This window comes from Canis lupus, chromosome 29 (genome assembly GCF_003254725.2).
Source record: "Canis lupus dingo isolate Sandy chromosome 29, ASM325472v2, whole genome shotgun sequence".
Classification (NCBI taxonomy): Eukaryota; Metazoa; Chordata; class Mammalia; order Carnivora; family Canidae; genus Canis; species Canis lupus.
This window is the reverse complement of record NC_064271.1, coordinates 11,122,522-11,147,558: the sequence shown is the minus strand read 5'-3', so window position 1 is coordinate 11,147,558 and position 25,037 is coordinate 11,122,522. Positions and strand designations below refer to the sequence as shown.

Sequence of the window (25,037 nt, the reverse complement as noted above, 5' to 3'; positions counted from 1 at the left end):
CCCCGCTTGGGATACTCTCTCTGTGCTCCTCTCCTGTCCCCTACCACTCCTGTGCGCACCCACACTCTCTTCTCTCTTTCTTTAAAAAAAATCAAAATCAAAACCAAAACCAAATCCAATCCTCTAATCTTTGTATAAATTCCATCCTCCAAACCCTATTATATGTCAATCAAACCTGTCTGAACAGCTCCAGTAACAAACCAACTCACAATTTAACAAGCTCTTTCTTTTTTTCAAAAAGTTTTTGTTTTTAAGTAATCTCTACACCCAATGTGGGGCTTGAACTCATGACCCCGAAATCAAGAACTGCATGCTCTTCCAGCTGAGCCAGCCAGGTGTCCCCTCCTTCCATTTCATACGAAGTTCAAATCTCTTTTACTCATGGTTTTGGTTCTGCCTATGAAAAGCCAAAAAGGGTAGTTTTTTTTTTTTCTAAGATTTTATTTATTTATTCATGAGAGACACACACACACAGAGAGAGAGAGAGAGAGAGAGAGAGAGAGAGAAGGGCAGAGACATAGGCAGAGGGAGAAGCAGGCTCCACACAGGGAGCCCCATGTGTGACTCGATTCCGGGCTTCCAGGACCATGCCCTGGACTGAAGGCAGGCACTAAACCTCTGAGCCACCCAGGGATCCCCTCAAAAAGGGTAGATTTAAGTCTCTTGTATTTGACAGTCACCTAACTATTTAAAAGTCATTATTACATGCTCCTTTAAATCTTCTCTCTTTTTTTTTTTAGGTTAAAATGTTTCCATTGTATCAGGGTAGGGGGAGGGAAAATTTAAAAAAAAGTTTGAGTTGTTCCTACAGTGTCATGGTTGATATAGCCCTCGTACTATTGGTCTCTTGAGCATAGACTCCAATGTGTAGATACCCCTCTGAAACAAGTTTCCATAATTGAATTGTAGAGTAGAATTATTACCTGCCTCATCTGTACACTATACCTTTACTAACCATCATCACATTTATTCCTTTGTTTTTAATTTTTTTAAAGATTTTATTTATTCATTCATGAGAGAGACAGAGAGAAGCAGAGACACAGGCAGAGGAAGAAGCAGGCTCCACGCAGGGAGCCCGACGCGGGACTCAATCCTGGGTCCCCAGGATCACACCCTGGGCCAAAGGCGGTGCCAAACTACTGAGCCACCCGGACTGCCCACATTTATTCCTTTGTTGGCTTTTTTACTTATCTGACTCATACTGAACCAAGTCATGTAAAACTTTAAGAGCTGGATATATATTACTTACCAGTTGACCTCCATCTTGTATTTGTATGGTTGTTTTACTTTTTAGAAAGGATTTTATTTATTTCAGAGAGAAAGAGAGAGAGCACACGTGTGCATGGGCAGGGGGAGCAGCAGAGGGAGACGGAGAAAGAGCATCCCAAGTGGACTCCACACTGAGGGTGGAGCCCAATGCAGGACTCCATCCCATGACCAAGAAATCAACATGACCTGAGCCAAAATCAAGAGTCGGATGCTCAACTGGCTGAGCCACACAGGTGTCCCTGTAATGATGGTTTTTAAAGTAAATATAAGGCTTCAATTTCATTAATTTACATTTTGCTAAATTTAGCCAATTGTTCTGCCTGTCAAGGTCATTTTGGATTCTATCTGGTATAATCCACAAATTAGCTCTCTCAATCAAATTGGATTTTATCCAAGTTGTTACTAACGTGAAATGTAAAAAAAAAACAGGACTAAGCAGCAGCTTGCTACCTCCAGCTTGCCTACAAGGGCAGCCCATTATGGATACAGTTATTCAACCACTTAAAAATCCGTCTAGCTGGTAAACCAGGAGAATTTCTTCATCTTATACCAAAGGTTATATTGAAAAAATATAACAAGTACTTATACAACCTTTACTTAAAAGGCAGATGAATCAATTCACCAAGTATTATATTATAAATCACAATTATTGCTTTAATTTATAATTAATTCATTTCTCTATTTATTAATTTTTATGCCAAGTGAAGTAAAACCTTGACCATCAATGATTTTGGAAACATGTACTTTTACTTTGACCTTTGAAACAGTAAGACTAAACTGAACTAACAATACTTTCTCCAAAGAGATAAAAAGATTACCTTTGATCAACAGATTCATTTATACTGAAGACTTCTGTAGACCTAAAAAAGCCTGCCTCTTTCCAAGGGGGTTCAAAATCAAGAGAGGTATCTCAAGGTACCAAAAGTGGGTACAGAAGAAATCGAGGAAACAATTATTGATCTTAATACATCCTTCCTGAAGACTAGTGAAAAAGGGCACCTCCTACTTGATATTATTCTCAATCTCAAGTGGCCTGTGAGGATTATCTGAGATAGGAAATAACTTTCCTTTATGGAATCCAAAGAAAATCTCAGGATCAAAGAATTGCCATTTTGCTGATTAATATGTGATCTTATTCCTTCAACCCAAGTAATTACAGTTCGCAGTCAGCAAAATGAATAGCTTTTTCTATCGACAAGACCTCCCTCACTAACTTAAAGATGCTCAACAAATCAGAAAAATTATCTCTAAGATATTACTATTAATAAAGCACTTTGCAGCTTACAATAAGGTACCTGCACACATTTTTTTCACTTCAAATACAAAAATCCTGTGAGATAGATATAAGCCAGGCATTCCTGCTGTCTTTTCCAGATGAGAAAATAGAAGTTGAAGAGGTCTGAACTTCACCAAGGGAACAAGCAAGCAAAGGAGTCCTTGCACTAATCAAGATATTGTAATTACAAATACTAGGCTCTTGGAAAATTTTCAAGAGTGTTGTCTAAGCTAAAATAACCAGAGAGGAATTAGATTAACATATTACAGTCGACCTTTGAACAACATGGGTTTGAACTGTGCAAGTGCACTTATACATGGATTTTTTTTTCAATAAATACAGTAGAGTACTATCAATGTATTTTCTTTCTTATGGTTTCCTTAACATTTTTATCTTTAGCTTACTTTCTTTGTAAGAATACGGTAAATAATACATGTAACATAGAAAATATTTGTTAATCGGCTGTTTATGTTATTGGCAAAGTTTCCAGTCAACAGTACACTATTAGTAGTTAACTTTTTGAGAAGTCAAGGTTATAAGTGGATTTGACTTTGTGGGGGTTGGTGCCTCTAATCTCCATGTCATTCAGGATCAAGTGTATTTGCCTTCTATCCTAGATGCATAGGAATTATTACTAAAGTTGGACAAGTGCTAAAGGAGGAGTCATTCATCGATATTAACAACACTGGGGGAAGCAGAACAAGCATGAATACACCACTTACGCTGACATATCAACTGTAAATAAATGGAGGGAAACAAATTACTGACACTTGAATTTCAAAGACAGCTATAAAGTTTGAAAAGAACAAAAACCAAAAACGTATAGCATTGGTGAACAAGCCTATAGGGTACACTTGGCAGGTAATATATTAATTTTAGAAGTAGGAAACTCAGGAATTTTAGTTAATTGTTCATGTGCACAATAAGAATTAGTAATAAGTATCTTCTTTCCATTAGACTCTTTCCACATTGTCCTACAAGGAATAGGTCACATTACACATGCTTGGGAAATCTGACTACCATATTGCTTCCTATGTGGGGCATAGTAAGCCAAAACAGGACATAGTACTTGCCTTCTCCAAAAGCCCACGGCAAATGGGCATGCTTGCGACCTATGCCTTGATCCCTGCCCATGTGACTGAGCAAGGGTGGGGACCTGACAGTATAAATTAATTCAATTTGGTCAATGACTGGGGCACCTGGGTGGCTCAAGAGGTTAAGCGTCTGACTCTTGACCTTAGCTCAGGTATTGATCTCAGGGTCCTGAGTTCAAGCCCTGCAATGGGCTCCACTTAAAATTAATTAAATTAATTCATCCATCAATGATTAAATTATCCTAATAAAAGCATCTCAGACCGAATCTTTTAATAAAATAGCAATGGGCTTTATAAAAAACAATGGGCTTTATAAAAAAGTGAAAAAATAAGAATGAGAGTTAATTGATAACTACTCCGAAGAATGACTACTCTGAATAATGATTTAAATTCACAGCTAAAGCAGATGTGCACACCTCGTACCCACAATTCCACTCAAAGGTTTATCTCCAGAACTTTAGCAAACATGTTCAAGGAGGCAGGCACAAAAATAATCCACGTAGTATACTGTCTTTTAAAACACCACAGACAATCCAGCCTAAAATTTCTTTTTTTTCCCCTTAAGATTTTATTTATTTATTTAACAGAGAGCACTCAAGCTGGCGGAGCAGCAGGCAGAGGGAGAGGGAGAAGCAGGCTTCTAGGAGCCAAAGGCAGATGCTTAACTGACTGAGCCACTCAGGCAACTTGGCCTAAAATTTCCTTAGGCGAAAAGAATGGGAAAATTGTGGTAGAGTCAAACAACAGGATATAAGTAAAATTAAACCAACATAATTTAATTAAAATTAAACCAATCTAGCAATTAATATCAATAAGATAGAACAAAATGTATGAATACCGATAAATCTCCCAAAATAATGCTGAACTAAAAAGTCTGAGTAAAATTCCAATATAAAGTTGAAAAAATATATAAACAATTGTGCACTGTTTACAAATACACACATACATATGTAGTAATCATCTAAAACCTTTCATACAAATAATAAACACCAAATTTAGGAGAGTAGTGAAGAGTATAACAAAGTGCTTCAACTGTATCTGTAATATTTGTTTCCTAAACAAAGCACAAAAATAAACCCTTGGGTCCAAAGAAAAAAGGAAAAATGATGAAAAAGTACACACACTAAGCAAATATGAGCCAAAATAAAAAAAAAGATTAAAACACTTGAGAACCCCAAACTACACTACCAAATAAACAATACATAAGAAACAAAACAAGACAAAACCTCACAGTATGTAAAAGTAGAGGATAACTTAATGACAAAGAATAACTCTTAAAAAAAAAAAAAAAAAAAAAAAAGAATAACTCTTCAGTGAGATGCAAAGACCTGAGCCCAGGGGGCACCAGTGGTAGAGTGGCTGCCTTCAGCTCAATTCATGACCCCTAGGTCCTAGGATCAAGTCCCGCATCAGGCTCCCTGTGGAGAGCCTGCTTCTCCCACTGCCTTGTCTCTGCCTCTCTCTCTGGGTCTCTCATGAATAAATACAATCTTAAAAAAAAAAAAAAGAAAAAAAGACCTGAGCCCATACACACTTTACCAATTATCCCTAGAATTTACTGGGGGTATAATCACTCTGACAAAACTAAAAACAAAACAAAAATAAAAGCATTGTCATAATAGATGTTATTTTACCCTAAAAGTCAAGACACTATTAAGAATATACAGATATCAAGTCTGATCTGGTGAACACGTATGGAACCCTGAACCAACCGCATACACAATACACTTTTCAAGCACACACAGAATATGTATGTACACATACTGACCAAGTAGCTGGCTACAAAATTAGCTTCAAAAACTAAAGAATCAATACACACAGTCTACATACTCTTACCTATGCAAAAAAAAAGTCAGAAATAGATAATAAAAACACTGTTAAAAAGAAAAAAAAAACATGTTTAAAACAAAACACACATGAGTGCCTGGCTGGCTCAATCAGTAGAGCATGTGACTTTTTTTTTTTTTAAGATTTTATTTATTTTTTCATGAGAGATACAGAGAGAGAGGCAGAGACACAGGCAGAGGGAGAAGCAGGCTCCATGCAGGGAGCCCGTCATGGGACTCAATCCCCGGTCTCCAGGATCATGCCCTGGGCTGAAGTCGGTGCTAAACCACTGAGCCACCCCAGGCTGCCCTAGTAACCATTTCTTATTCAAGTCACTATGACATATATTATCTCATATATTCATTCCATTTTATAGATGAGGGCACCAAGGCAGATTAAAGATGTTGCCCAAGTTCATATAGCTGATAAGGGGCAGAGAAAACACTTTATTCTTGTTTTATACAGGACTTTACTATTTTCTTATCCTTTATACCCATTTTGCATGAGTGGACGTGATGTCTGTTTTAGTAAAGGGGACTGAGGGACTATGTACTTCCATTGCAACTCAACAAAACAAGCGGTTGTTGGTAAGCCAACAAAAGACGTCTATACAGGGTGCCTGGGCAGCTCAGTTGGTTAAGTGTCCGACTCTTGATTTTGGCTCAGGTCATGATCTCAGGGTTGTGAGATTGAGCCCCATGTCTCCACTTGTCACTCAGCAGGAGTCTACTTGAGATTCTCTCTCCCTCTGCCCCTCCCACTCATTCTGTCTCTGGAATAAAAAAATAAATCTTAAAAAAAGAAAAAAATCTGATATGGAATTTGTAGGAATCAAGAACTACATATGATATGGGAGAGCATGGACTTTGGAGTCAGAAAGACTTGGGATTAAATTCCAAATGTTAGTCAGTTACTAGCTCTGTGATGTGACAGTCTTCCTTTCCTCACCTGTAAAATCAAGCCTTCATCGTGAATTATTACTGCTCAGATTCAATGAGCCACACCATTAGAAAAAGCCCTTTATGTATAAATATCCTGGTTGTATATTTATATTCTTTTTTTTTTTAATTTTTTAAAATTTATTTATGATAGTCACAGAGAGAGAGAGAGAGAGAGAGAGGCAGAGACACAGGCAGAGGGAGAAGCAGGCTCCATGCACCGGGAGCCCGATGTGGGATTCGATCCCGGGTCTCCAGGATCGCGCCCTGGGCCAAAGGCAGGCGCCAAACCGCTGCGCCACCCAGGGATCCCGTATATTTATATTCTTCACTACACTACACTGTAGTCTTTTAAAGAGGAATCAGAGGAAAAACGCTTTTCAAGACCATCAGGAATGATTAAGTATATGCATACATGCTTTAAAAAAAATAATGCGTACTATAATTAAGGTAAACAAGCAGGGTTCTCTCTTTGTATAGCTTAATACAGTGCCTACTTCATAAAGGTGTATACAGAGTCAAGAATTAATATTGCTTCAAACTTTCAATTTACAGTTTCTTCTTAGCCCCCTGTGGTAGGCAGAATAATGCTACTCCCCCCATACAAAAAACTGTACACTCTCATCCCCAGAACCTATACATGGCAAAGGCTCTTTGCAGATGTGATTAAAATGAGACTTTGAGATGGGATTATCTTGGATTATCCAGATAAATCCAATCTAATCAAACAAGTCTACACACAGAGAACCTTTCCCAGCTTTGGTCAGAGAGCTGAGATGACCCAAGAAGAGTCAGAAAGACGCGACACTGGAAACACCTGGCCTGCTGTTGCTGGGCCTGAAGACAGAGGATGGAGGATGGGGGCCAGGGACCAAGGAAGGTGGGTGCGGTGAGCTCTGGAAGCTGAGAGCGTCACCCAGATGACAGACAGCCAGCAAGAAAAGGGAGATCTTAGCCCCATGGTGGCAAGAAAGTATATTCCACCAATAACCTGAAAGAGCAATTCGAATCCCTCTAGAAGGGAACCCAGCCCTGCTGAAACCTTGATGTTGGCCTGCTGAGAAACACATCAGACTTCTGACACATGCTGACATGTACATGAACTTACATAACTGTAAGATAATAAATCTGTGTTCTCTGAGCTCCTCTAGCGCATGGTGGTTTATTATGGTAGCAACACAAAACAAATGTACCTTCTTTCTCCCATTTGAAGGAATAAAACTATCACAAATTTTTATATAAATGTCATTAAATCTTTCTTGAAACAAAAAGAAATCAATTAGCCAATGCATGTAGCCTACCCAGTGGAGGCTACCTAGCACAAAACTCATGATTTTCTGAAGCACCATCTCTGTGCCAGGCACTGTCTTGCTCCAAGAGCTTCACTGCAGTATGCATCTATCGACATTCATTTTCTTCCCTTCTCTCTCAGATATGACCAGAAACACACTGTCAGCCACACCCGAAAATTGGAACATTTTGAAGAGCAAACTGAGAGAAAACCTAAAGAGCTACATCATAGCTGTGAAGAGTAAAAACTTAAAAGGGAAGAAATACATAAGTAATTGCCCCAAACGACACTGCTCAGTTTCTTCATCTATAAAATGGTAACCTCAAATATCTTTTGAAGCAATAAAAAACGAAGTTTTGATACCATGTACAAACTATAAGTCTGAAAAATGGCTCATGAAAACCTACTGCACAGATAGTACCCAAAACTAATGTGATGAAGAATTCCATATAAATTCGGCCTGGCTATAACTTACAGATTAACTTAAAAATCCAGAAAGCAGAAAATCTGACAATAGGAATAAAAAATACATTCTAGAAAAATATACACAAAGGCCCATGACGGACCTGCAGATGAATGTCATCATACTACCACTAAAAAACAGTGCTTTTAAAAAATATAGATGTCCAGGACCCACTGCAGGTCTTCTAAACAGCATCTCAAAAAGGATAAGACCCAAGTTGTTTTCATTGAAATATACTGTACGAATTAAAAGGGGGGTGACTACAGGTGAATGACAACAGAGGGAATCTAGCATCTTTTTGCCAGATGTCTTTTCAAGTAAAGAACAGCATATATTCTAAAACTTACAAATAAACAAGGCTGATGAACCAAATGGGAAAGTTTCATGGAAAAAGTAAAGTTAGAAAGGGGGACAAGGGAGATCAGTACGTGGTTGCATCTTTTGTAGCAAAGGACACAGCCTCACAGATCAGGATGAGGAAAAAATAACAAAATGGAGCAAGCACAGCTGGGCCAGAGTGAGGGGGAAAACAGCTGAGCTGGCAAAATTTGGATCCCTCAAAAACCCAGCAAAATTACTGGCTACTGCAAGAAATGGAGAGCTGGCGAGATAAAATGGGGGAAGAGGGATCAGAGGGGCAGAGAGAGGAGAAAACTCATTTTGTGTTGGAGCAGGAGCGGTCAAAGAAAACAAAAGGGACGAGCACTGAGAAAGAAGAGAGGGGGGCATTATTTGAGATGAGGACGCAGGCTTATCAGGAGAGATGAAGGGAAAAAGGATGAGACCACCACAACCATGCCTCTATGATTCAATACAAAGTCTTAGTAGCAAGAATTATAATGTTAGGGGAAGCAAGTAGCAAACAAACTAGTTAGGAGAGAAAGAGAAAAGGAAAAGGGCTAGTCACAAATCCTAAAATCAACTACAAATAACATGCATAAAGCAACAACTTAGGTAGACCAGAATATATTTCTAGGGGCACCTGCACCTGTATGGTGCACTCAGTTTAAACAACCTGACTCTTGATTTCAGCTCAGGTCATGATCTCAGGGTCCTGGGATCAAGCCCAGCAACCAGCTCCACACTCAGTGTGGAGTCTGCTTGAGATTCTCTTTCTGCTCCTCCTGCTCATGCTGTCTCTTTCTCTCTCTCAAATAATATATAAAATCATTTAAAAAGACTATACTGTCTAAATTCTAGATGATGTTAAAAGGTATGTTTCAGACATATTTTAGCTCTCTCACTAAACAGGACTAATACACCTAAAAACAGACAAAACGAAACAATATAGAGATGCAAAAGTTCCGGAACTATGAAGAAAAGCAAGAGAAGAATAGAGAATTCAAGCTGGTGGAAGCCTGGGAAAGGAAGTAAGTGATGAGGATCTGTGTTTCTTTAGCATGGATATGTTGTAATTCATTACTGTTCCTTAAAACTATTCAAGTATACATAGTATGTACATACATATGCAGGCTACATTTCATCATAAAATAAGTGGAATTTTTCTACCTTCGAATTTCTCTGTTTTTCCAGTTTGTTTTCTGAAGATAATCCAACAAACTTGCTCATATGATTAAATAAAATGGTTGATGTTTCTGGTCTCAGGTTTTGCAACAAGGAGCTCCATCTCAGACCTAGTAAGAATCTCTGGGGGTTGGGCCACTGAATCTTTATTTAAAAAAAAAAAAAAAGAAGAAGAAACCACCATAAGTGAGTCTCAAGAACCTAAAGAAACTCAAGTTTGTGTCTCCCACAAGACAGGCGTTCTTCTGTCACAGCTCTAAAGCTCTGGAGAATCTAATGCCACTCTTCCCCAAGTGCTCTGGGATTCTGCCTCTATGTTGTAGGTTTTTGATCTTTCAACTTCTCCCCTATCGTCGCCCACATACACACACACTCAACACCCCTTCACATTCCTGCAAACCTGATCTTGGTGTCAACTCCACACGTCTCCCTCCTTCCCTCTCTTTCACCGTCTTTGGTAAAATGGCTCCCACTAAGGCTCAGTAGTTAACTTAAAAAAAAAACAAACACCAAGAAGTAGTATATGTGAGATTGTCTGATCGAACGGCACACATGTACTTCCAACTACCTGCCAGACATTTCCCACATGCCCACCTGGCAAATCCTTACACATCATTCCAATTTCAGCTCAAGTATCATCTTCCAGGTAAAGCTTGCAGCACCTCCTCCAAGGGCCCCATTACTTAACTACTAAAAATTTATTTTCGTATACAGCTCTTAGCCTCAAAAGATTTTTTCTTTTTAGATCTATCTATCTATTTATTTATTCATGAGACACATGGAGAAAGGCAGAGACATAGGCCGAGGGCAAAGCAGGCTCCTTGCTGGGAGCCTGATGCGCGACTGGATCCTGGGACTGGGATCATGCCCTCAGCCGAAGGCAGATGCTCAACCGCTGAGCCACCCAGGCGTCCCATATCCTCAAAAGATTTTAAGAAAAAGAAGAAAAAAACTGTGTGGGAGTGGGGAGAAAAGGGACCAATGAAGGAAGGAAGAGTGGAGGGGATGAGTATGATGCAGCAGGGAGTAATGCGGTTTGTTAACAATCTTAAAAGAACAGGACTTGGTCAAGTGGAAAAGTTTTGACCTAATCTTTCATCGTTTTTGGGTGGGGGGCAAAGCAAGAGGGTCATTTCAGATAGAACACAACTGGTTTTGAGCTTTTGTGTGCCTAGCTGAGTGGCAGAGAAGGGGAAGGAGGGCTAGTGATCAAGTTAGAATGGGAAGCAGTTGCCAAAATTTTAGGAGCAACAATAACAGGTTTATTACAATTTTTCTCTTTCTGTATTTGGTAACTGTCTGGTTATGCTATTAGGCCATGCTTGTTAAAAACCAATTTCCACTTTATATCTAGATTTAAATGACACATCACCTAAATAGTTTCTCAGGAACATGACAGCAGTACCAATGAAAAAATTTAAAACTGCATTTTAACTGCATTTGGCCCTAGAGTTAAGAAAACAAAGATTTCAACAGTATCACCATGATGGCGTAAAAAGTCTTTAAAAGTCTCTTCTAGGGCAGCCCCGGGTGGCCCAGTGGTTTAGCGCCGCCTTTGGCCCAGGGTGTGATCCTGGAGACCGGGGATCGAGCCCCACATTAGGCTCCCTGCATGGAGCCTGCTTTTCCCTCTGCCTGTGTCTCTGCCTCTCACTCTCTCTGTACCTATCATGAATAAATAAATAAAATCTTAAAAAAAAAAAGTCTCCTCTATGAAGCAGGAAGTCTGAAAGACAAAGTGTGTGTGGTACTTTTACATTTGTTCTCATTTTATCTCATTACTGAGAGAAAAAGGAAAGGTTAAAAATGATAGTTTATTATAAACTAGTGAAAGTGAAAAAAAGGAAAAGTAGCAATTTCCTTCACCCTAAGACACATATTTTTCATACTATGACTTTTGAAGAAATCAGGATGGCTATCACACTACTAATTTAATACCATCTTTTGGTGGGGAGACAACATTAGATGTACCTTATAACTATGCATATATTTTGAATTAAGGAAACACGGTAAAGGATTTTGGCCCAAGTCAGCGGCAGAATTGTATATTTAAGTTTTTAATGTATATAAACATGAACATAGTGGACTGTTTGGCTATGCTTTCATTAATTTAATTAAATGTACATGGCCTTCTACTAGGCACTTCTTGAAATGCAAAGCTATATTAAACATCTTTCCTGCCCTCCAGAGGTATATAATCGAATACAGACGTCTACACAAGAATCTATAAAGCAGTCTGGCATTAATATAAGAACAATACAAAGTATGATACATCCAGATAAAGGAGTAGTACTCACTGCTAGCCAGGATACCAGAAAAAGCCTAACACATCAAAAGAGCTTAATATATTTTGACTTTGAAAGCATTATGGAAGACCTGGATTAAACTTTGAAGGACTGATAGAATTTCCACCGAGAAGACACTCTAAGCAGAGGGAGCAGAAGGAACCACGAAAAAGCACAGAAATCAGCCACTGAGCCTCACTGGCAGAAGGTAGGGAATAGTGGGAAAGAAGGCCAGCAAAGAAAACAGAGGCTAAAATAATGGAGTTCCTGGAAGGTGAAACTAAAGAACGTGAACAGACGACCAGTCTCCTAAGAGCCAGGTATCACCAAGATTAATCTGACAGGAAACTACATGGGCTGGAGTGGAAAGAAAGTACTGCTGTATACAGTCTGCCATCAAGTGCCTGAACCTAGGTGATAACAATAGCAATGGCAAGAAAGGAGTGTCTTCCCTATAAACTGCCTGGGGGTTGTTTTCCAATGAGGGCAAATTCCAGGAGCACAGAGCACCAGTTTGCGTGATTTGTAGCTCCAGTACTCCCAGCACAATACCCTACCCAGAGTAGATGCTCAGTAAGTAAGCGGAAAATCTGCATCTTCACCACTGCTAAGTCTATTCCCACCCTTCTTTGTACTTCTCAAACATATTCATATCATAGTTAACATAAATTCCCTCTCCAACTTGGGTTTACTGCCTAAATAAAAATTTTCCAGTGGGCTTTAGACCCAATTCCTTCTCCTTTAAAACATGCCACAGCTTTTTTTTTTTTTTTAAAGTACATAAGCTGGCCACTAAACATCTGCAAAACACTGCTCTACCCAAGACTTTACATAGAAAACCATCCAGGCTCTGTACAGGCACGCCTGGAAAAACAAAAAACAAAAAAACAAAACAAAACAAAAAACAACCCTGCTAAAAAGCTGTATTTACAGCAGCAAGTTTTTCTAGGAGCCGGCAATAAACAATCAACGTGATTCTTGTGTTACTTACTGAATTCGCCACATCACTAGTGCAACCACAAGCGGCTGCTTACATTTCCAAAGTTGTGCAAATGGTCCAAAGTTGTGCAAGAGTCCTCACTGAAACCAGACTCTGGTATATAAATAGTTACAACACTTGAACAAGCTTTAGTTTTATTATTAGATTCAAAGGAATGCCAAAATCACAGGTATTAAAAAAATATATCACGAGTTTGTTGACTGATCTGCGAAATATACTCTGATGTTATCTCAAGTGAGAACCGCTGAATTCCTTTCTGCTTCAGACTGTCTATCGTGTCACCTGAAAACTGACAGTTGCCACCCGGAATCTGATACATCCAAGAAATCACAGTGCCCCCAACACACACACAGGCACACGCAGAGCACGGGCCGGCCTTGCATCACTCCCAAATAACCCCAGTTTACACGTGGCAAACTCGACACAACTTTCACGCTTTAATGACCTCGAAAGGAATTCCCCGGCCGCCAAGCGATGGAACACGACTAACTCTGACTTGGGATTTGAGGGTGTTAAAACAAACAAACAAGCAAACAAACAATTTTTCCCCTTTAAGGCTCCCTTCTCTGAAGCCTTCTCAGCCGCCTGTCCCACGCGAGGAGCACCCTGCCCAGCCCCTGACAGGTGCGTGTAGGCTGGGAAAGGTGGGACTGACCGGGGAGCCCAGGGCCTCCTCCCATCACCTTCTGCTCTCATCTGCCTCCCATCTTCCTTCTCGAGGGCGGCGAGGAGGCCCAAGGTGAGGGGCCGCGGCGGGGCGTGCAGTCCTCCACGTCAGGCCCCGGTGACCCCCGGCCGGGCCGCCCCTCCCGTCACACGGTTCCCAGGTCCCAAGTCGCAAGCGGCTGCCGCGGCCCCCAGCTGCAGGGCCGCCCGGGGCGGGGGCGGCGGACAGGGCCCGGCCAGGCCGCGGCCGCTCGGCTCGCAGTGCCCACGTCACCAGCTCCAGCACTGCGGAAATGGAGCGGCGCGGCCGGCACGGAGGGAGGGAGGCGCCGTTGGCGCCCGCGCCGCTGCAGACGCCGTTTGCCCCTCAGCCCCGGCCGGGAGGCCGCCGACGTTTGCCTGGCCGCACCCCGGGCCCTCACCTGTGTCGCCGATGATGATGTACTTGAAGAGATAGGCGTACGCCATGGCCGCGGCCGCTCGGTGCCAGGGCACACGGCTCCTCCTCCCGCTACTGCTCCTCCTCCTCCTCCGCGCCCCTCACCCCGGCGCCACTCGGCCTCGAAACGCCAGGCCCCGCCCGCCGCAGCCGTCGCCGTCAGCCGCCGACACTTAAGGGCCGAGAGGAAGCAGGACGAACTGACACCCGCACAGCCGGTGGAGACAGCTCCCGACCGAGCTCAGTCGAACAATAACAGCCGCCGCGGCACCTCCGCCCCGCCTCCGCGCCGACCCGGAAGTGCTGCGGCCGCCGGCGCCGCCGGAGGAAAGGGGAGGAGCCGCGCACGCCGGCCGCGCCCCGCACGCCGGAGCCCCGCCCCCCCGGAGCCCCGCCCCCGGAGCCCCGCCCCGCCCAGCGCAGAGCCGGCCGCGCCCCGGCCGCGCCCCGGCCGCCGAGAGCCCTGCGCCTCCCGGAGCCCGTCGTCCCGGCGCTGCTGAGGGGCGGCCCCGGCGGCCGGGGGACGCCGGGGGAGGGGAAGGAACCGGAGGGCCGGGTCCCCGCGCCGCCACGCGCATGGGCGCCGCGTCCTTCCGCCCTGCCGGGGGCGCGCGGGCACGTGCGGGAGACGGAGGCCGCGTTCGGCCGCGTTCGGCGCGGGTCTGGCCTTGGGCTCCTGGAAGGTGCTTGGGGAGGCGGGAGCGCCGCGGGGTGCGCCGGAGGGCGGTGGTGTCCCCGCGTTCGGAGACCCGGGCTTGACAGGGCGAGTCGCTCACCGTGCATCAGGGGGCGTGAAGTAGAGTGTGGTGTGCCCTGTGGCCGAATATTACGAGGCTCCGACAGAGAAGCCTCACATGCAAAAACAAGGCGCAGAAATCGGTGTAGACGTGTGTGTGTGTGTGTATATATATATATATATATATATATATTTTTTTTTTTTTTTTTTTTACAGATTTTATTTATTTATTCATGAGAGGCAGAGACACAGGCAGAGGGAGAAGCAGGCTCCATGCAGGGAGCCCGACGTGGGACTCGATCCGGAGTCTCCAGGGTCACACCCCGGGCTGCAGGCAGACGCTTAACCTCTGAGCCACCCAGGCGTCCCTAGACATGTATATTTATGTTATATGCATTACTTATGTATATGAGATATATAACAATTATATGCTAAATATGCTCATATGCTTACGAATTACATGTTATTGTCGTATACATTATATATATGTATCTTTACCATTTTGTAAAAAAGAAAGCATGTCAAGGGTGGACTGAAATAGCGTCTGTTTGTAGCCATCCTGAAACACAGCTGGCATCAAGGGGAGGGCGGGTGGGAACGGAGGACACATCTGCGTTTCCCTGAATCTTTTATGTGCGGTTTGAACTTTTTTGCACTGTTCCTGAATTACCTACTGAAAAAAAACATAGGTTGAAAGGAAAAAACAAAGTATCTTTTTTGTTCCATTCAACCAACATTTATTAAGGACATACTATGTCTCTGCATTGCGCAGCGTTGCCACGGAGGGCGGACGCTGTTGTGAAGGAACAGTTTGGGAAGAGGAGGCCGTAGAGTTCGTGGAAGTGTGAGGATGTGTTACCGGGAGAAGGTGATGTTTGCATCAAGAATATGAATGATGGGGAAGAGTTTGTGCAAAGGACAAAAGTTGGAGAATGGGAAATGAAGTTTAGGCAGGAGAAGCAGAGTCTGCAAAGTTCGTGGCTCCATTGAAGGAATTTAGAGTTGCAAGAGGAAGCTCATTTACCGAACCAAGGCAATGGAAGGACCATCTTTGGGGCGGGGGGCGGGGGGGGGGGGGGGTCACTGGGATTTAGTGACCCTGGTTCCTCTTGCCTCACGTTCTCTCCCCTTTGGGATCTCTCACTATATAATTCTACTGACACCTCCATGCTGAGCTGGCTAACGTGGGTTAGTACATGCTTTGAGTGGCCTTGCCAAGTATGAACTCATTGGTGGTTTCTGGAGTATTTGGAGGGGATTTTACCAAGGTTTCAGGGATAGCACGCAAGAATTTGACACAGAAAGTTACCTGGAATTGCATAAACTGGTTCACTCATCTTTGCTTTGGGGGAGGGGAGGTCCCTGCCCAAGACCTCCTAGTGGCCATTTTGTCCTTCCTGAGTGCCTTCCCTCAGGTCTTTCATGAGTGATAGATATCTAGAATGTTCCCTCAGTTGTTTTCTACTCTCAGAGACATGGCCTTTACTCAGAGCCTCAGCAGGACAGCTCTATCAAGATGACACACAAAAGCTGAGCATCCTTATGAGTCAGGAGCGTTCCCATACTGTTAGAGGAGGTGAGTCGCTGGAAAAGTCACTAGTGCCAGGTTATGCAAGGTCTTGTAGCCATGTCAGTATGCATATAGTACTTTACCAGGTGGACCCAGGGGAAACAAGAGAAGATCAGACTTGGGCATGTAAAAAAAAAAATCATAGAAATGAATGTAGAGCTATAGAGTAAAACAAAACCCAAAAACTTCGGAGGCCTGGCTTCTGGGTGTGGCCCTACCATTAACTGGATGATTGTGACAGATCATGTGGCCTCTCAGAGCTTCAGTGTACTCATCTGTAAAGTGAAGGAGTTAAATGTTGTTACCTTAAAGGACTAGTCTGAAGCTAATTTTAGCTAAGTCTGAAGTCTAATTTTATGTCTCTCCAACCTCCAGATCTGAAGCTACCTGTAAAGTATCAGTAATCCTCTCCTGACAAGGGCGGGGCCCCATGAGTCAGATGTATACTATTCTTGCACAGAACTGAGTGGCATCACTCCATTCCTGAGATGCACAGGAGCTGTAATGATCGCTTGCTGCCTGGCAGTGTAATCTAATGAAATGAGCAAAGACTCGATTTTCAAGTCCTTTGAGCCTCATTTGCCTTATTTGGAAAATGTAGATAATAACTGCCTCACAGTCAATTTAGGATCAAATAAGATATTGTGTGTGAAGATATTTTATAAATTATGAAAAACATATACTTAATACATAACTCTTAGTACTGAATAATTATTTTAAATTACCTTGAAGGAGAAAAGGTGTAGTCACCATATGAGTCATATTTTTTTAAGATTTTGTTTACTTATTTGATATAGAGAGAGAGCGAGAGCATATGAGTGAGCACAGTGCTGGAGGGGCAGGGGGAGAAGCAGATTCCCTGCTGAGCAGGGAGCCAGACATGGGGCTCAATCCCAGAACCCCAGGATCATGACCTGAGCCAAAGACAGATGCTTAACTGGCTGAGCTACTCAGGCACCCCATGAGTTCATGTCTTAAAATCAGCTCCGTTCCTGGCTTTATTTTATGTCACTACCTTTATTTTCTTTCTACATTTAATTCATAATATTTTGTTCTATTTTCTCTATGCCTATATGCTGTCTTAAATCCTCTTTGAAACAATACAGGACATAAATAAAAGCCATACAAACCTCTTTTGAAACATTTGACTTAGCCCCCAAAATCCAAAAATATTTTTCAAGAGAAATTCCTCAGGCAAAATGACAGAAATATACCTCTTTTCCCCTAAGTGGTAGTACACTTCCTGGGATTTTCCATTCAGTTTGATTTTCAGTTATTTCTCTCTCTTGGGGATGAATTCTGATAACCTCATCTCTCAGTCTTACATCATACATGATCTGAAGGTCAAAACTGAAGTTTAAAGATTGTTAGACTACATTCTCTAAGATCCCCTCACTGAAGTGCTCCATGACATTTTAAAATACAGTATTATATTGAAATTTTGCGTTTACTTTTCCCAATCAAACTTTTCATGTGTTTAAATTTTCTCTGGTTTTTGATTGCTCTCAGACTGTGGAAAGAAGGAGCAATGGGGTGGATGGGATGGGAGAGGAGTGGTGTGAAATACTATAATCCACAGTCTTTTTTTTTTTTTTAAGATTTTATTTATTCATGAGAGACACAGAAAAGCAGAGACATAGGCAGAGGGAGAAGCAGGCTCCATGCAGGGAGCCTGATGCAAGACTCCATCCCAGAATTCCTGGATCACACCCTGGGCCGCTGAAGGCAGGTGCTCAACTGCTGAGCCACCCAGGCTGCCCTCCACAGGTTCTTTAGTTTCCATGGTTCCTTGGCCAGTCCTTGAGTGCACTCTGGGGGCTCTGTGATCCTCCAGAACTAGTATGCAAAATGTTCTATGTGTTTGCATTCATGTAATTTTATGGGAGAGATTCTTCCATAGGCCTATGACCCAGAAATCATTAAGAACCACTGTGAGGGGCACCTGGGTGGCTCAGTGGTTGAGTGTCTGTCTGCTTTTGGCTCAGGTCATGATCCTGGGGTCCTGGGATCCAGTCCTGCATCCTGCTTCTCCCTCTGTCTATGTCTCTGCCTGTCTCTCTGTGTCTCTCATGGATAAATAAATAAAATCTTAAAAAAAAAAAAAAAAAAAGGCTGTGAAAGGTTTTCTTTCAGCCATTTGTAAATGCCATGATGGAACTACTTTTCCAGCAAATACTTAATCAGCTCAGTACCAGTGTTGAAGAAAGAAAGAACTAGGTTCAATTCTTGACTTTACCGCTTATCAGTTGATAAACTGATGGGTTAATTACTAAACACTCTAAGCCTTAGTTGTCTCATGAGATGACATAGAGTATCTAGCACAATCTCAAGCTCATAGTAGACATTAAATAAATATTAAAATTATTTCCCCCTTCCTTTCATCCTTTCCTTATTCTCCACCTCCAACCTGTCACTAAGAATAGTTAGGAGTTTAATGAGCCCAAGAAAGACCCTGACTTAAAGTAGATAAGAGTTTCCTTGTGCTAAGTCATGGATAGCTTTGGCCTGATGAGGTCTACAGGGAGACAATGTGGCATTCAGAGGACAGAATTTTGTTCTGGGAAATGGGAGTCGATTTTTTACAGAGGGAGAGCCATTTAAGTTGGGCCTTAAAGGGCATCATCTTTTATAGTTACTGCTTTAATTGATTCTTTTCAGACGCTCCAACAGCCCCTCCCCCCATCCCTTTTGTACTCTGGTCACCTTACCCACCTCATCTGCCATTTGTATTATAGTTGGGTAACACACTTAACATTCCCTGTTTTATTTGCTATTTGTGGCCTATTTCTGACCACTTGTCCAAGCCAGAAATGGCTGTTGTCTCTCTTCTACTTCATTCTGCTTATCCTTCAAAAGCTGACTTGGATAGTATAAATTTAATGATCACAAATTCATACCTTAGTCAATGTTTGAATGTAAGTGTTTGAAGAAACCTTCTTTTATATGTAGGCTATTCATTTTACCAATGCTGATTATTTGTAATAGAAGAGACCTACAGAAGTGCACAGATGTAAGAAACAGTTAATATTAGAATAATAAGCTCATGTTATAAAACAGTAAAAAGTATAACTACATAAAATATTTTGAATTAATTTTAAAGAACTTTGAAGTGAGTTAAAACCCAGGGTAGTGTTCTTAATTAATTATTTTTCTAAGTCCTTTACATTTGTCTAGTGCTTTCAGCAGAGAAAGTTGTCTAGAGAAAGGCCCAGTGTTGAATTCCTGGAGGCCTGAATTATATTCTTCTCTGCTACTAACTAGCTGATTTCAAGAAAATCCTCTTCAAACTTTTTGTCATCTGTTCAATAGAGATAATTCTAGCTGGTTATGTAATAAAACTGCTGAGAAGTAGATATGAGAACACTCTGAAAAGCATGTCAATACCAGGAGCAAGCATATATACCAAATTGCAGGTGAATGATTTTTTGCAAATGTATGTAATAAAAGACCAACTCCTACAGAACAGTAAAGCATCAGCAGTATTTTATTATCTGCAAAGTTAGTCTTTTTGTCAGCAGAAACTAAAGTATGCAATTGCTTCAGACCCTACTACTCTCCACTTGTCTCTAATGTGTTGTAGGTCTTGAGTTAGCTGGTAGGTGTTCTTTGTTTTGGAAAAGTTGGGGTTGGAATGAGAATGGGGATGCATGAGGTGTGTATCTCACATTGTCTGAAGACAGAACCACTTCCTGTCCCGTGAGTGCTTCAGTTTCTTTTAATCTTTATTACTGAAGGTCTTCAAATTTTGATAAAGAGAAATCAGTTTTCTCTCCGTTTTTGAGGAAATTATAAACTGGCTGTGTCCCAGGGGGAGATGTAAACATAGAAAACCTTCTGTCCTGATTTCCTTTGAGTGAGAAGGGAATCTTAGAAAATAACTGGTACAGGGAACTGTGAGATCACATTTCAACCCTCTGCTATCCCCTCCCTCCTATGTACTCTTTATCTCTGCTTCTAATGATCTCACTATCAGAATTTTTAATATATGGAGTGAAAGAGAGGAAAATGGCCACCACAGAATCATATTTGACTTGTAATCTGGAGAAAACAGAAGTATATTTTCCCAAATTTTCTGATTTTTGACAATAAAAATTATTAAAAGAATAAATATGTTTTTCAAAAGTGAGATTATATGTAAAGGCTCTCACATTTAAAAATCTGCAAAGCTAATTTAGGCTTGTGCCAAGAATCACTGCTGCACTTAGGCTCATTTAAATTCTCAATTTGAGGCGCATCTGGGTGGCTTAGTTGGTTAAGCGTCTGCCTTCTGCTTGGGTATGATCCCAGAACCCTGGGATCAAGCCCCACATCAACTTCCCTGCTTAGCAGGGAGTCTGCTTCTCCCTCTACCCCTGCTTGTGTTTTCTGTCTCTCTCTGTCAAATAAATAAAAGAAGTCTTAAAAAAAACATAGAATAAAAAATTTTAAAAAATTCTTAGTGTGAGGAATGTAGCAATCAATCCTCAAGAGCCTCTGCAGGTGGGACACCTGGGTGGCTCAGGTGGTTAAGTGTCTGACTCTTGATTTCAGCTCAGGTCACCATCTCAGGGTTGAGGGATCAAGTCCTGCAACAGGCTTCATGCTCAGTGTGGAGTCTGCTTGAGATTCTGTCTCTCCCTCTGCCTTTGTCCCTCCCCCTGTTGGTGTGTTTGTGCTCACACACACACTCTCTCTGTCAAAATAAATAAACAAAATCTTTTAAAAAAAGAACCTCTTCAAGTAAACATTATGAAAAAGTACAATACAACCTTAAAATTGCAATAAACATTAATTCTCATACTGTTTTTGTGCATTAGAAGTCTAGGAGCAGCTTAGCTGGGTGGTTCTGGCTTGGGTTCTCTCATGGGGTTGTAGTTAATCCTTCAGCCAGATCTGTAGTCCCATGAATGATTGACCAGGGCTTGAGGATCTACTTCCAACTGGCTCCCTCCCTTTTGGCTGTTGGCAGAGGCCTTATTTCTTTATGACATGGACCTCTCCATAGGACTGCTTGAGTATCCTCATGACAGGCAGCTGATCACAAAGCCAGAACCTCAATCTCTTTTATCATTTAGCTTCAGAAATCACAACACCATCACTTCTGTATTCTTTTGGTCCCATGGACACACTATGATAAAAATGTAGGAAGAGACTACACAGGACGTTAACTCCAGAGGCCAGGATCACTTACAGTTACCTTAGAAGTCACCCTAGAAGCAGCATAACCTGAAGAGATCAAGGAGTGAAAACAAGGATCTAATAAATATCTCACCATCTGAAATCAGATACATTTGGGATCAAATCAGGTCCATTTAACCTGTCTACTAAAAGCTTGCTATGAATGGATGCATCAATAAAGTTTATTGTGGTTTTGACACTTCTAAAAATAATTTAGATTAAAAGTCTGATAAATAATTTTACAGTCAGAAAAGGTGGAGAAAACATTTTTTCAGTTTTTTTAAAGATTTTATTTATGTGAGAGAGAGAGTGCACCAACAGGGGGGAGAGCAGAGGGACAAGCAGACTCCCCACTGAGCAGGGAGCCTGACGCAGCTCCTGACATCATGACCTGAACTGAAGTCAGATCCTTGACTCACTGAGCCACCTACGTGCCCCGAAAAGTTGTATTTCAAGGCAATCGTTTTGAGGACAGAACATAATGATAAAGTAGCTCCCAAATAGGACTTTTTTTTTAAGTTGCTGTTTGCTTCCTTTCCAAGTCCTTAAGAATTCATGTGTTTCAACAGAATAAACAAGATATTTCCAACTTCTCATTGGCTTCTTTGAATAATTTTATGGGAACTCAATATTTTTCTACCTATGAAAATTCTCGTATCCAAATATTGCAGTGGTTGATTATTCATTTTAAATTTCAAGTTTAAAAAAATCTAGATTAAGCAGAGGTAGGGGAAGCCTTTAGTTAAGCAGGTTTAAAATACAAACAAGTAGGGATGCCTGAGTGGCTCAGTGGTTGAGAGTCTGCCTCTGGTTCAGGTCATGATCCCGGGGTCCTGGGATCGAGTCCTGCATCAGGCTCCTTGCGGAGAGCCTGCTTCCCCCTCTGCCTAGGTCTCTGCCTCTCCCTCTGTGTGTCTCGTGAATAAATAAATAAAATACAAACATGTAGAAGTTCGACTCATCATCTTAATCCCTATGAGTAGTCTTTTCTGGTATGTTAGGTTAGTAATCTTCATTAGAAGAACTTCAGGCTCGGTCTCAGCCTCGCCGCTGCCGCCCAGAGACTGCTGAGCCCCGGTCCGTCCGCCGGCACCCACTCCAGACATCCAGTCATGGATAAAATCGAGCTGGTGCAGAAGGCCAATCTGGCCGAGCAGGCTGAGCGACATGATGACTTGGCAGCCTGCATGAAGTCCTTAACTGAGCAAGGAGCTGAATTATCCAAGAGGAGAGGAATCTTCTCTCAGTTGCTTATAAAAATGTTGTAGGATCCCGTAGGTCATCTTGGAGGGTCGTCTCAAGTATTGAGCAAAAGATGGAAGGTGCTGAGAATAAACAGCAGATGGCTCGAGAATACAGAGAGAAAATTGAGACCGAGCTAAGAGATATCTGCAATGATGTACTGTCTCTTCCGGCAAAGCGTTTGATCCCCAGTGCTCCACAAGCAGAGAGCAAAGTCTTCTATTTGAAAATGAAAGGAGGCTACTACCGTTACTTGGCCGAAGTTGCTGCTGGTGATGACAAGAAAGGGACTGTGGATCAGTCACAACAAGCATACCAAGAAGCTTTTGAAATCAGCGGAAAGGAAATGCAACCAACACATCCTATCAGATTGGGTCTGGCCCTTAACTTCTCTGTGTTCTATTACGAAATTCTGAACTCACCGGAGAAAGCCTGCTCTCTTGCAAAGACAGCTTTTGATGAAGCCATTGCTGCACTTGATACATTAAGTGAAGAGTCACACAAAGACAGCACGCTAATAATGCAATTACTGAGAGACAACTTGACATCGTGGACATCGGACACCCTAGGAGACGAAACTGAAGCAGGAGAAGGGGGGGAAAATTAACCGGCCTTCCTACTTTTGTCTGCCTCATTCTAAAATTTACACAGTAGACCATTTGTCATTCATGCTGTCCCACAAATAGTTTTTTGTTTACGATTTATGACAGGTTTATGTTACTTCTGTTTTAATTTCTATATTTCCCATGTGGTTTTTATGTTGAATATTAGGGGAGTAGAGCCAGTTAATATTTAGGGAGTTACCTGTTTTCATCTTGAGGTGGCCAATATGGGGATGTGGAATTTTTATACTAGTTATAAGTGTTTGGCATAGTACTTTTGGTACATTGTGGCTTCACAAGGGCCAGTGTTAAAACTGCTTCCACGTCTAAGCAACGAAAATTGCCCACATCTTGGTTTGTCCTGGTGGGGAATAAAAGGGATAATTGGTTCCAGATATAGGTGTAGTTATTGTGGGTACTTTAAGGTTTGGGGCACTTACAAGGCTGTAGTAGAAAGGGTATCCTGTAGATATTAAATGTGAACCACGAGTATCTGTGGAATACTCATTCTCGATGTGCACACCTTTGACTACAGTTGCAGGAGTGTTCCTTTAGTTGTGACCCAATTTACTCTGGTTAAGGGCAGAAATGGTTCACATTCCATTATTTGGAAAGTTACCTGCTGTTTGCTTTCATTATTTTTGCTACACTCCTTTTATTTGTATTTAAATGTTTCAGGCAACCTAAGAACAAATGTACAAGTGAAGACGCAGTAAAAATGAATTGCTTGATATCCATTACTTTATGTATATCAAGTATAGCAGCAAAACAAAAATCCCATGTATTTAACCTTTTTGTTAGTTTTTTTTTCTGTTTTGTTTTGTTTTGATTCTTTGCTCTTGTGATTTTTTTTTTTTTGATACTTGCCTAACATGCATGTTCTGTAAAAATAGTTAACAGGGAAATAACTTGAGATGATGGCTAGCTTTGTTTAGTGTCTTATGAAATTTTCATGAACAATCTAAGCATAATTGTTAAGAACACATGTATTGAGTAGTTGTAAGTGGAATAAAAGTTTTGTGAATGGACTTTTCAACTACTTTCTCTACAGGTTTTCATGTAAATTAGATTCTTGGTTCTGAAACCTCTCTAAAGGAAATTGTACATTTTTGGAAATTTATTCCTTATTCCCTCTTGACAGCTAATGGGCTTTTACCAAGTTTAAATACAAAGTTTATCATAACAAAATACTACTAATATAACTACTACTGTTCCCAACCATGTCCTGTATTCCTCCCCTACCCTGAAAAAAAAAAAAAAAAGCTTTTTTTCAGAGACAGGGGATTGATTGGAAAAAAGTAATGCGTTCCATTTAAAATTTTGGTATATGGGGGAACCCTGGGTGGCGCAGCGGTTTAGCGCCTGCCTTTAGCCCACGGCGCGATCCTGGAGACCTGGGATCGAATCCCACGTCGGGCTCCCTGCATGGAGCCTGCTTCTCCCTCTGCCTGTGTCTCTGCCTCTCTCTCTCTCTCTCTGTGTGACTATCATAAATAAATAAAAATTAAAAAAAATTTAAAAAAAATTTTTGGTATATGGTATTTTCTACCTTAGGAAGACACAATGTTCTTGGCCCATCATGACATTGGGTAGCATTAACAAAGTTTTGTGCTTCCAAATCACTTTTGTTTTTAAGAATTTCTTGATATTGTTATAGC

The 25,037-nt window shown here is 41.7% G+C and overlaps 1 protein-coding gene and 1 pseudogene across 4 annotated transcripts in view; one reads left to right on the top strand and one right to left on the bottom strand.

Moving 5' to 3' along the window:
- RAB2A (RAB2A, member RAS oncogene family) overlaps nucleotides 1-14,405 on the bottom strand; it is an 89,884-nt gene extending 75,479 nt beyond the window's left edge. For 2 of the 4 annotated variants that reach the window (XM_025477804.3, XM_049103682.1), the window contains exon 1: nucleotides 14,056-14,405. In XM_025477804.3, the coding sequence (XP_025333589.1) occupies nucleotides 14,056-14,101 (46 nt within the window). In that variant the 5' untranslated portion in view covers nucleotides 14,102-14,405. Of the gene's footprint in view, nucleotides 1-13,622; nucleotides 13,916-14,055 lie in introns of those variants that run through there. The other 2 variants (XM_025477806.3, XM_025477805.3) reach the window with 2 other exon arrangements.
- A 3,586-nt stretch (nucleotides 14,406-17,991) lies between these two features.
- Nucleotides 17,992-24,650, top strand: LOC112678498 (14-3-3 protein zeta/delta-like; annotated as a pseudogene).
- Nucleotides 24,651-25,037: the final 387 nt, after the last annotated feature.